The following is a 12077-nucleotide window of genomic DNA, read 5'->3' on the forward strand; positions in this document are numbered from 1 at the left end:
TCATATAGTTGGCTCTGGTATCAAAGAAGGGCTTGGGACAGCTGTCAACAGCACATTCTCCAAGGACACAGCAGACTCTGTATAATACTGTAGTGCAGCCTTGTATCCTTGTTGTTGTAAATACTCAATCCGGCCATGATCAATCAGCCGTTTACAGAGGCAGCCGATCTCCTTTCGTTCCTCAGCACTCAGTATCCTATTTTCAGAGAAAGGAAGGAAAGAATGAACAGCTGTCAGGAAATAGTTTTGTTAATTAATATTAGTAGTTAAGCTTAGAAAAACTACTGAAATCACTGTAAGTTAATTTTAGTCAGGCAAGCATGACTGTTGAAATATTTTGAAATGTATATATAGCTTTTCTGCTAAAGTCCATTTGCTAGGAAAAAAAAATACATACCCTTGTAAAGTATCTGAACCACTTTCTGTCCTGCTGAGTGTTTGCTCATGTTCTTCTGTGTCATCAGTTTGATCTTCACTGTCTTCACTTGTAGAAGCTTTGCTTGTGGTTTCTCGCATGCCACAAGTGGCCCAACTACTCATTCTCTGAAAATAATGAAATTCTACTGGTCCCAGTCCTACTGATTTAAAGAACTCTCTGCCTACATAATGTGTCCAGTCACACTTGTGATGGCAACACAGAGCAATAACAATTCCAGCTACAGGCTTATGGTCTTCTGTGGTGCTTTCATTACCAGCAGATCTCTGAGGAGCCACCTCTGTCTGAGCAGCCCTGGAGCGTTTTGGTGCAGGCTCTTCATCTCCACCATCACAGCAAGTGGTGTAACTTTCAACCAAGCATCTCAAAGCAAGATCTGGGAATGAACAAGTACATCCCCCCCGCCAAAAAATATCCATAAACACCATGCCATTATTTATACAGGCTGTATCATGGTTGGGAATGTGGGAATGCTTCCCACAAAGAAAAATAAAATTATAGATCACAAATTAAGCCAAAAAGCAAGTTCAATGATAACTAAAAATTACAAACATGCTTTGAAAACATTAAAACCCTAAATGCTAAATTAATATTATGAGACCTTTTGGAGCTTCTAAGGGCTTATCCTCTGAATATTTGTTCTGCACAAGTGAATTTAAAATAGTTTGGTTAAAAAATTGGCATACTGTAAGAGAATATCCTCCCTGTAAAACACACAAGTATTTGCTCTAAAAGTTTGATATCTAGGACACCATCTATTTAATATGCACATGTACTTCTTAAATGCTTAACTGCGTCAACAGTTCTTATAAAGGTGTCATATTTCAGATGTCTTTATGTAGTAGCCATATAACATTAAAAAAACTGTATTAGTTTAAAGCTTTCAGGACAGAAATACAATCCTGTTTGTGTTTGGGATACGTATTCAGACAGCCAATAAAAATTTAGAAAGAAAAATATTTCAAAGAAGAGGCAACTGTGCTAAAAAAGTACTCTCAAATGCATGATCCATGCCACCACACACTATTCTCTGTTCTAATCTATTAAAGCCAAAAAAGGCTTCACTTCTGCCTAAGTATCCTTACATCTATTATCCTTTCACTATTCCACTGGAGTTGACAGATATTTAGAATATAATTACTGTATTCACCAACAAAGGGTTAGAGGGCAAGAATAGCTTAAGAGGACAGTTTGGAAGATCAGGCCAGAGCGTGAGGTTTAGTATCCTGACTTTCTGTAGTTCCTACATCTGTAATTCATACCTGTCGCAGCACCACACAAATGCTTCCCAATTCCTACCACTGGTAGTTTTTTCTTCTCCAAAATAGGTACCTTATCTGGAGGGGGAAAAAAAAAACAACCAACAAAACCCCCATCCAATCCACAACTACCCCAGCACCTGTATGGTTTTTTTTAAAAATACAATTTCAGCGCACTTAGAAATAAATGTTTGCCACTACTAAAAATACATGGTACATGTATTTTTCATGTACATGGTACACTACTAAAAATGACTGGTACATTCAGTTATAAGCTATTCAAAGGAAAGAGTCTTTTGTTAAGACATTAAAAGAATAGGATGCTGAGGCTGGGAAGCATATTTAACCACTTCAGCCTTTCTACACAGCCTATGAAAGGTAAATATGACATTGATGCATCTCCTGCTGACAGGTGCCCCCACAAATTCTGTATCATTGATGGTGTATGACTTGCTTAATTCTACATATAGAACAAACAATGCAAACATGTTTATTCCTGCAAGTGCTAAAAAACTTTCAAAATGTATTTGTTTTGCTACTTCTCATCTGTAATGATGTCCCATGAGTGTATAAAAAGCAGAAAACTTTAAAACTCCATTTAATATATATGTATGTGTGTATCTATGTATATTTACACATGCCTGTGTGTATATATGTGTATACACACAGCATCAACATGTCCAAGCAACCACTGAGAATAATCTTCCAAACCAAGTATATTTAAGTGTGCTACATACAAACCGACTGGAACCCCAGTATCTGAAATTTTAAAATAAGCCTCTATTTCAGAATGACAAAGGCCAAGAAGGAACTTACTTAAACATAAGTGCTGAATGTCTACTTGAAGTCTCTCAAATATAGAATCTCTCCTTTTATGTTTTCCATCCACCTATTTAAACAGAACAAGATCATTAAGTAGAAGTGGCCACAAATAATTATAATTTTGCTCCAGGTGTTAATGTCAGATTTTTTCCCTGTCAAGTCAAGTGACTTTCCAACATTAAACACCAGGATTTTTTTCTAATAAATTTGCTATTGGTGAAGTACGGAACATATAACTTGTAAAATTTAAATTTATTGAGGACAATAAATACTAACAGCTTCAATGGCAATGGTTTAAAAACTATACTTTACTAATGTGACAATATCCTCTTACCTTGAATCTTGTGGTTGCCCTTTCCACAAGCAAAAACTGAACACTTTCAACATTCTGTAAGGCAACATCAACCCAGTGAGACAGCTTTCCTCGCCCAGCTCCAAACTCAACAAAACACCTTCCTGGACCAAGTAAATGCAATTTCTCCATGTTACCTAAAATAGAAGCCTACAAACATCAAAGATAATATTTGTGAACCAAGCAAGTATTTACACTGTGTATTGTAATGCCTTACAGAAAAATTATTCCTTCAACAAACTGCAGAAGACTTCTTTAAGCCTTCCTTTCAGTGTGGGATTAGGGAAAAGATGATGTGTGTACAGAGGATGTGTGTTCTGTTTTATCATATCAGATTTCCTCTGCAGGAAGCAACGGGCACAATGCGCCCAATCACTCAAATTTGCAGCAGCACAATTTCACATTCAAACCCCTCTATAGTTATGAGTAAATCAGACCAAACCTGTTGTTTCAGGTGTTTGAAAGCAGATTCCCCATTCTTTGGGTCATTTAAGGCTTCTTGTAAAGCCTGGTGGGATAGTATTTGTTCCTTAAGATGAAGTTCCAGGCCTGTAGGCAAATGCAAAACTTTTAGGTACAGCTTTCCAGTTTCCAAGAGTTGCTAGTTTGTAACACACATTACAACTGTGATATGAACTCAGTTTGTAGCACTAACAAAACAGTCTGCTGGGAGCATAAATCTATTATCATATATTTATAACAGAGCTGTATTGTTATCTGTAGTGATATCAGAGTATGAAAAAAAAGAAAAACAAAAGGAAGGGAACACAGGATTGGTGTTTCATCATTCTTTCAATCTATTTTACTTTCTGTAGTAAAATTTAGCTACTGGAAGTCTGCCTGATCATTATTTCAGATGTATTTTATGCCACTGGTCTCATATTTTTACAGGTATCTAACAACAAAAATAACAACTAAATATTTAATCCATTCAATTAAAACCCTCTTATTTTTAGTATTTAGTACTAAGCTCACCATTACTTGCTTTTTTCAACTTGATAATTAAGTCCTGCAGCTCTTCAATAGAGAGAGAAGATACAGGAACCTTTTCAAGGAAAAAGAAAGTGACACCAATAAATACGAGACCACTCAATTTTTCTGTATCTTTATAGTCACATGACAAATTGCAACATGTAATCTAAGGACTGAACTTAAAACCAACTAATGTACTCACTTGTTTTTCTGGTATTTCTGCTACATCTTTTAAACCAGCATTAATATCTTGAACAAAGTAGACCTTTAAAAAAACCAAAAGAAAATAAATTTGATTAAGTTAAATATCAGGAAGCAAATAGCTAAATTCTTCAGTGCTCATAAGAAGGTATGTGCCAGTAGGAATCCACTGAAGTAAGATTTTCCAAGTAATTTTTCTTCCTATAGTCTGATCCTGAATCCCAGCCAGAAATTACTCTTCTGACACAGTTTTACAAGATTGAACACGTTAATAAGAGTTATGCAGTCAGTGCTTACTAGACAGATTCCAGAGACCATTTTAAGGTTTCCCAGGTATTACTAAAGGTGCAGGTATTACTACTAAGGTAATACACCTTAGGTATTACCAAGGTTTCTCAGGTATTACTAATAAGGCAGAAAGGCAGGCAATAAAGAAGCCATCCTCTGCTTTCTTGGAAGAGCTGTTTAAACACGTCCTGTTCACTCAGCAGCTGTCAGCCAAGGTTTCTATGTCTCACTGCCAGCCTGACTGGAGCGGGCAGTTGGCTGGAATACCTGGAGCCTCCCTGTCGGTTTTACTTTCCCAGGACAACCTCTTACCCAGCCTCTGAAATGAATGGCATTGTGAGAGCCTGGTTCCCTGGGTGTGTTTCTGAGAAAAATGAATTAAACGTTTTTATTTGTAACTAAGAACTGAAAAACTGTACCAAATTACAATGAGAAGGGGCACAGAATATGAGGGGTATGGAACGTGAGTTGCATTTCAGCAAATACTTATTGAGCTTCCATCCTGCCTTACAGTAATGCTTTGCTAGAACTGCTGCCCTGCAGCTCACAGCTGCTGTCAGCACAGAAAATCCTCTGCAGGGCTGTAATGTTTAACGTCTTAAATCCAAGAGGAAGTGCTGAAATTACAATGCACTTACGGGCCTTGGCTTCTCTCTTGAGTTACATTTTTTTAAATGTTTTTGTAGTTGATCTTCATATACAGTGCTAAAAGCCAAATAGAGAGAAAAGTAAGTACCATGGGAATACTGACAAAGAACAGGAAAAGTATTTACATATACTCACTGTTTTGGATCAAGAGGGCACGGAATTCTTTTTCTGTCATTTTGTTCCTAGTTAGAAAAGTTATAGAAAACACTTCAGCATGCATTCAGCGTCCTGTTTCAAAAAAGCTGTTGATGGGCATCAGCTTCATACAACACCTATTCAGGATAGGTGAGTTAACCGGAACGGAGAAACTGAGACGATAACTTAATACTCGACTGGATCCTAAAAGAATAAACCCCGAATGCAAGGGCAGCGCTTCTGCTGGGTTGAAGCGAGTGCCCGGCACACGAAGGCTCAAGGGAAGGCACAGGCGCTGCCTCTCCCCCCAGTGCCGCCAGAGCGAGGCAGATCCCGAGCCCGCCCGCCCGCCCGCCCTCCCGGCCGGAGAAGGGTCCCTGCACCTCCTCGTGGCTGTGCTCTCCGCAGAAGCGCCTGCCGGGCGCCGGAATCATCCTGCAGAAGCGCCTCTTCCTCAGCACGAAGTAAGCGCAGCGCCCCGGCTGCGGCCCCGCCGCCGCCATTGCCGCTCCCGCCGGCCCCCGCGCCGCCATGTTGCGGCCCCTCCCCGCGGGCGGGAGCAAGATGGCGGCGGAGCGCATCTTCGACCGGGCGGTGTCGGTGCGAGTGCGGGGCTGCGGCTGCGAGGAGCGGTGAGTGCGGGCCGGCCGTGCAGGAGCCTCTTTGCGCTCCTCAGAGGGGCTGCGAGCCACAGGCGCTTTCCTCCTGCCTGCCCTGTGCTCTGAGCGCTGCCGGGCAGAGCTCTGCCGTACCTGCGCTTTGGGGTTGCTGCGGGCATCCTCCGGTGAGGGAGGGACCGGGTCTGGCGAGGCCCGGGGCAGCCGGCGAGGGCCGGGCGGTCGCCGTGGGTGCCTCGCCAAGGGAGCGGGGCCGGCGGGGCGCCTGCAGCGGAGCGAACTCGCAGTGGCTCGGCAGAAGCGCCGCTGTGCCCGGGGCTGAGGCCACTCGAGGGGCTGTGCGGCTGCCGGGCCCGGCGCGCTGTTTGGCGTCTCCCTGGCCGCAGCGTTGCCCGCGGGCCGTCCGCCTCCCCCCGCCGCGCCCCGCGGCCTCCTCAGCGCCCTGCGGCCTCCTCAGCGCCCTGCGGCCTCCTCAGCGCCCTGCGGCCCAGCGACCCGCGGGTTTGAGCCGCCCGTGCGAGGGTGCGCACGGCGGTGGTGTCTGGGGAAGCCCAGACATTCTGTATGTGAAGCGTCTCTTCAAAATAGCGTGAATTTCGGCACCATGGGTCCTGTCTGGATGAGAGAGTGTGTGCCTGACTCACCTGTGTGAGAAGCCGTGGAAAGGCTGATGTCCGTGGTGTGTGTTGTATTACAAATGACTTTGTACTCGACAAGAAGTCATTGAAGACAAGGTAGCGCTGTATAAATGATTATCAGAAGTTTGAAATTAATAAATTTCCACAGGCTTTTCCAAAAGTTCTAGTTCTGGACAAAGTTTCAAAGCTTCTGCCTTGCTATTTAAAGCCTGGTGGATAACAAGCAAGCAGCAAAAATCCAGCTCTGACTGAGGAGCTGCAATGATTAAAACTTATATCTTAGTTGTAGTCATCTGTGTGAACTTTCATAATGTTTCTGCCTAAATTTTTATTTTTAAAATGCCATTGATTGCTGTAATGCAGCTGTGAACACATGTTATTTGGGGAATGTTTTCTTGCTTTATTACTGAGTTTCATCTTTTTGTACACAGGAGATTAAATGTTCGAGTGAATATTGAACTACTGTCAATTTCTAATCCTGTTCATAAAAAGGTTTGTAAATGAATTATATCTGTGTCGTTCATTAGGTATTACCTGACTTTCATTGTATAAACGGATAAGTAGAAAAAGGAAAAGCAAAATGGGATTTTTGTGTTTGCCATTTCACTCTATTTTTTATATAATTTTTTGAGTAACTTGGTTTGGTATTGCATTTTTCCACCTCTGCCTCCCCCCCAGCCTTTTTAGTCCTCTATTTTAGTTTGGCTGTTGATGGGTCTTAGCAAACTTGCATATTAAAAGTGTTTGGAGACACTCAGAGGAACATGAGTTAGAGATTAAGAGTACCTTTAGTTCAAGGTACAAAACTGGGAGTAAGGAAAAGATCTTTCTCAGGGAAAATAGCAATGAGACCACTACTGGAGATTTTTTAATCTCTTCTGTTGCATGTCTGATTTGTCACCAAACTGTTCTTTCCCCTGGCACGATGTTAAGGTTGGTCATAGGTTGGTTGTAGTGTTGCTAAGTAAAGATTTGTTTGTAAAGCAGTACGGCAGCTTTTGGTAAGATTCTGCTGCTGGTGGCAGTGCCAATATTACTTCCCACTGTGCAGGAACAGTTCAGTCAGAAGTATGTACTGAGCTGCAGCCTGGGTCAGGGGGAGCCTGGAAATGCAGTTGAGTACAGCAGGGAGTGATCAGTCTAAGAGAGAACTTCCAGTGCTTGATGGGACATCAGACCTAGCAGGCATTCTTATCCCACCCATCAATCCACCCCAGCTGGCTTGGGGTGGCATTAGTTTTAACTTGAACCATCTGTGTGTATAAATCCCTGAGTTTGCTTATGTGTCTCCAGCTGAGAGTTTTGTTGGTGTTACTGGCACCTGAATTACTGAAATAAGTTGCAGTTGTGTGTATGTACATGTGCTGTGGTCACACTTCATTATGTTGGAACAGCTGACATGTTTCTCCTTACTTTTGTACTTCTGCTATGGAATATCCTTCCCACAGGGGCGAGCCCTGTTACAGGGAGCAGCTGCTTGGGCCTAATGTACTGCATAAAGGTTTTCCTTGCTTTCCCACTCTAGTATTTGAAGTTGTGTTAAATGGTAATGTTTTAAACATTCTGAATTAGTTGCCACAATTCTATTGTGTTTTTGGTTAAACAGCAAAAACATTCAATACTGTTTGCAGTGCTGGTTTAAAATATTTAAAGGCTCCTGGGTAGCTTATAGTATTTTAATCATATTTACATGTACATCTTTTCAGGACTTAGCTGTTCGATTGACTGATGATACTGATCCTTTTTTCCTTTATAACCTTGTCATATCTGAGGAAGATTTTCAAAGGTAAGTGAAATTACAGTATTTTCTCTGTGAAGCATTTCTAAATGGCAAAAAAGAACCAGGGAATATTTTTAGCTTAGAGTGGTCTATGTTAGAATTCAGGTTTTGGCATTTTTCATTTGTGGGGTTTGGTCAGTATCGTTCTCTGACCAGCTGGTGGAACAGCCAGGTTCCGGAGGGTGACCAGCTCAGATTACACCGAGGGATGTTGGGATCCCGATGTTAAGTCCCGTGCAGGGACACAGCGCCACAGTACCATAGTTCATATTACTGCTGGTATCTTCTGTTTATCCTAACTGCTTCTTACAGACTGGTGTGTGTGTGTGTGAACTAGTTCAGGGAAATAATTACGAGAGGTAAGTGTGTTTGCATGAACATGGATTCACAGACCTGAGCCTGTGTCTTAGGGGTTTCTTGCATGATTGCCCTGTTGGGTCTCATTTACTTGCTCAGAATTTGAGCAAATCATTGAATTTGGATTTCAGGCATGAACAGATGAACAGTTCAGTTTTCTGCTTTCTTTGGGTATTTATTTATTTTATTTTTTGCTTTGTTTTGGTGTGGGTTTTTTTGGCATGAGTTTGTTTGTTTGGGGTTTTTTGGGGGGGAGTGGCTTTGGTGTTTTTAAAAAGGGAGGTGTGATTGGTGTGTGGATCAAAAGGCAGAAGCAAAATAGTGTTTTGCAAGAAAGACATGCAGAAGTGTTTTGTTGTAGAGGCACAGCTTTGTGCATGCACTGCTGGATGTTTCTGTCTGTGAGTTTGCTGTGTCTGTGGAGAAGGGGGGCAGAGGAATGAGTGAGTAGGTGATAGAGGTGATGGCTGAGTCTCCCCTCCTTGTTCTGTGCTTGTTCCCTGTGCCCTGTCCCATAACTGCTCCAGGCTGTGCTGTGAGGATGGTGCCTACTCAAAGGGCAAATCTGTTACACCACAGCAACTTCTGGTTTTAAATTAGTGCAGCCCATGTGCAAGAACTCAGTAATACTCAAGTAATCAGAAGTATTCTCTGGGGATTATTGACCAAGATGTGCTCTAGAATGACCCTGCTCAAGCAGGGAGGTTGGACTAGCTGACCCATCATGCTGTCTTCCAGCCTGACCACTTCGTGATTTTGTGATATGTAGACACACTTCTGATTGAAAATAACATGCTAGTAAACTTTAATGACATGATCAGAACTGGTTCTTTCTACTAGTGTAAACAAAATATTTTATAGGAAATAAATTACAGTTCTTTGTATTGTTAACATTCTGTTTTCTGTCTGTTTATATAGTTTGAAATCCCAACAAGGTCTCTTGGTAGACTTCTCTGCTTTCCCACAAAAATTTATAGATCTGCTTCAGCAATGCATTCAGGAGCAGAACAAAGATATCCCAAGGTAGGTCACAAGTGTGTGCCATGTTACTCTGTGTGTACCTATTGAGTTCTTAAAGTGCTTGTCAGTCACTCAGTCTGAGAAGAGTCAGTAGAACAAGGTTAATCTGACTTGCCCCTGACCTGAATATAAGTTGGTGGATGTAACTGGCAAAACCAGAGTCCTGGGAGGAGAATTCTTTCCTGAGCAAAAACTGGACAGCCTTTTACTGTACATACAAAAATATATTTTATTGGGAAATAGCTTAGGATCTACAGGTAGTGTGAGAAAAAAATATGCTAAACATTTGATTGTCTTGGTTTTTGCCTAGGTTTTTGCTGCAGTTAGTTTCTTCAGCACCTGCTCTAGATCATACACCTGTCTCTTTAAATGTAGTGGAGACCAACCCCTTCAAACACCTTACCCATCTCTCTCTAAAATTCCTGCCAGGAACTGATGCGGAAATAAAGAAGTTTTTAGCCAACTGTTTGAAATGCCTTAAGGTAAAATGAAAGTTTATCATTAACTGCAACTAAACCTTGATGCTGTATGTACTTAAGCATTTTCTTCATTCTCAGTAAGTCAGAAGTATGTACCAAGTTGTATGCTCTGATTTATTTTTCCTTTTAGCCCAAATATGTCATTGCATGCAGCTACTTGGGTGCATGTTGTAAAATCTAGATGGTGACTGTGACGCTGGCACTGAGGGCACTTGCAGTGCATTCAGGAGGCAGCGTCATTTGGAGTGACAGCAGCTGAGGGGTTTCACACGCAGTGCTGGCAGTGTGCAGCTGCTGAGTGCTCTGGCTGCTGCAGCTCCCCTGCTCACAGCCTGTGCTGATGGCCAGAGCAGCTGCACGGGTGCCTTACTGCAACCTCTCAGTCTTTATTCTGCACTTGGCTGTAGGAAAGCGTGGTCTGCTGGTAATTGTGAGGCTTGATGGACTTCAAAGGACTAATGGCTATAAATAGGAAATTAAAATTGGAATGTTGATGCATTTTCATAGCATGCTAGGTTTGATTTCACGAAAAATAAAGGTCTCATAGTTTGACTGCTGTCAGTTTCATAACCTGGGATTTGTTTCTCCTACTGTGCTGTCATGTTTGTAGGCACCTAATAAGCCATTTTATTATTAATATAATAATTTTTAATATCATTAATACATTATTAATATATTTCATTATTAATATATCTATTAATATAGATTTACAGTATTTCAGTTGATTTGTTGTTTAGGTAACTTCTTTGTAAACAAGTTTTCATGATAAGATACTATTTCCTTGTAGAAATTTGGTAAGAATTTAATTTGGAGTTTTTACATTGTGGGCTAATGCCTTTTCTTTTAAATTTTACTAATTATGTCTTATTCAATATGACACTTATTTAATAAGGTGATCTTTTCACAAATACGGTGGGTATTTGGGTGCTTAGGCAGGCTGTGCTGATTAAATGAAAGCTAAATAGTAATTGTATTTTGGGAGCTAAGGATTTGACTTGATGTCAATTTGTATGTAGGAGGATAAAATGATGTTGGAAGAAAAGCTTAAAAAAACTGAAGAGGATCTTACCAGGCAACTCAGCTACACTCAACAGGTAACATAAATTTTTAACTTTTGTGTGTTGTGCTTTTTTGAGTTGTGGAAAATGTCCCTTTTTGTGGGCTGGTTGGTTGGCCACTACCTAGCCAAGATAATGGACGTGAGAGTGCGTGAAAAGACGAGAACAGTCTACTGTAGCTTTTATGGAGAGTGGGTAAAGCCTGCAGCTGAAGAGTTAAATTGAGTTCTCACAGTACTCAAGCAGAATTCTACTTTATTTTGTGCAGAGGTCTGTCTGTGTATGCACACACAGATTGAATACTAAATATATGGTCATGTGAAGATAAATGATAAATATACTTCATATATTCCATGGAAAATAATTTTATTTGGAAAAATTGTGAAACAAAGGTAAATAAATTGGAAGTCTTGGGCTTTAATTACTCAACTTCTTTTTGATTTTTGCAGTCAGCATAGTAATCACTTTTGTATTTCAAGAGAATTATTTGGGTCAGATTCTACAATTATCAAGGTGACTTTTTTGACTATAATGAAACAGAACAATTCCATTAAAGCTGCTATGAATTATTTTTGGAATGGAATATTTGTTTCCTCATGTCTGCAGCTTCAGTTTGAGTTACTGGAATGCGTTTGCTGAATTGAAATGCAGAATTACAAACCAAAAAGAGGAAAAGATGCTGCTTAAGAACTTTTATTTCTTTTTTTCCCCTAATAGAGTCTCTCTGTTACAAGGGTAGGCACCATCAGCAGGCTGTTTTTTCACTCTTAAATAGTGGTTGGAAAAAAAATGCAATTAAAAATTAGAATTATTTTATTCACAGTGTTAAGAAAAATGCTCTTCAGCTTCTCAGTGCCTTACTTTTCCTGGTTACAAAATTAACATATTTCAGCATCTGTTGCTGACATTTAGACTTTTTTTAATAGTTCCATGTCCTTTTAGTAAGAAACAGTAAAGAATCCTTCAGTATTGACTGAAATGCATACATTTTTAAACTCTGTGCTTTGTCAAACTT

General features: G+C 40.7%; 2 protein-coding genes across 7 annotated transcripts in view; one reads left to right on the top strand and one right to left on the bottom strand.

The window, feature by feature from the left end:
* Window positions 1–5694, bottom strand: TRMT13 (tRNA methyltransferase 13 homolog). 3 transcript variants are annotated; one of them, XM_069022571.1, is made up of 11 exons: window positions 5497–5694; window positions 5114–5160; window positions 4969–5035; window positions 4044–4106; window positions 3845–3914; window positions 3312–3418; window positions 2852–3019; window positions 2512–2584; window positions 1699–1773; window positions 398–812; window positions 1–196 (listed from the first exon to the last, which is right to left on the bottom strand). In XM_069022571.1, exons 1-11 carry the CDS (start codon window positions 5692–5694, stop codon window positions 1–3), a joined length of 1479 nt encoding a protein of 492 aa, XP_068878672.1. The 3 variants fall into 3 exon arrangements, with proteins under 3 accessions (XP_068878672.1, XP_068878674.1, XP_068878673.1); XM_069022573.1 differs by having other exon boundaries at window positions 2852–2905; window positions 5497–5576; XM_069022572.1 differs by lacking the exon at window positions 1699–1773 and having other exon boundaries at window positions 5497–5576.
* SASS6 (SAS-6 centriolar assembly protein) overlaps window positions 5645–12077 on the top strand; it is a 12934-nt gene continuing 6501 nt past the window's right edge. For 2 of the 4 annotated variants that reach the window (XM_069022565.1, XM_069022563.1), the window contains exons 1-6: window positions 5645–5745; window positions 6800–6860; window positions 8075–8154; window positions 9424–9528; window positions 9836–10007; window positions 11021–11098. In XM_069022565.1, coding sequence (XP_068878666.1) covers window positions 5645–5745; window positions 6800–6860; window positions 8075–8154; window positions 9424–9528; window positions 9836–10007; window positions 11021–11098 — 597 coding nt within the window. Of the gene's footprint in view, window positions 5746–6799; window positions 6861–7729; window positions 7915–8074; window positions 8155–9423; window positions 9529–9835; window positions 10008–11020; window positions 11099–12077 lie in introns of those variants that run through there. The other 2 variants (XM_069022567.1, XM_069022566.1) reach the window with 2 other exon arrangements.

This window comes from Aphelocoma coerulescens, chromosome 8, assembly GCF_041296385.1.
Source record: "Aphelocoma coerulescens isolate FSJ_1873_10779 chromosome 8, UR_Acoe_1.0, whole genome shotgun sequence".
NCBI classification, from domain to species: domain Eukaryota; kingdom Metazoa; phylum Chordata; class Aves; order Passeriformes; family Corvidae; genus Aphelocoma; species Aphelocoma coerulescens.

Excerpts from the sequence above, each read along its gene's own strand:
- TRMT13 (XM_069022571.1), bottom strand. The coding sequence starts at position 5,694 with ATGCGCTCCGCCGCCATCTTGCTCCCGCCCGCGGGGAGGGGCCGCAAC. Across the intron at positions 5,161-5,496 it reads GAGAGCACAGCCACGAGGAG|GAACAAAATGACAGAAAAAG; the intron begins GTGCAGGGACCC and ends TTTTCTAACTAG. Across the intron at positions 197-397 it reads GGTTCAGATACTTTACAAGG|GATACTGAGTGCTGAGGAAC; the intron begins GTATGTATTTTT and ends CTCTGAAAATAG.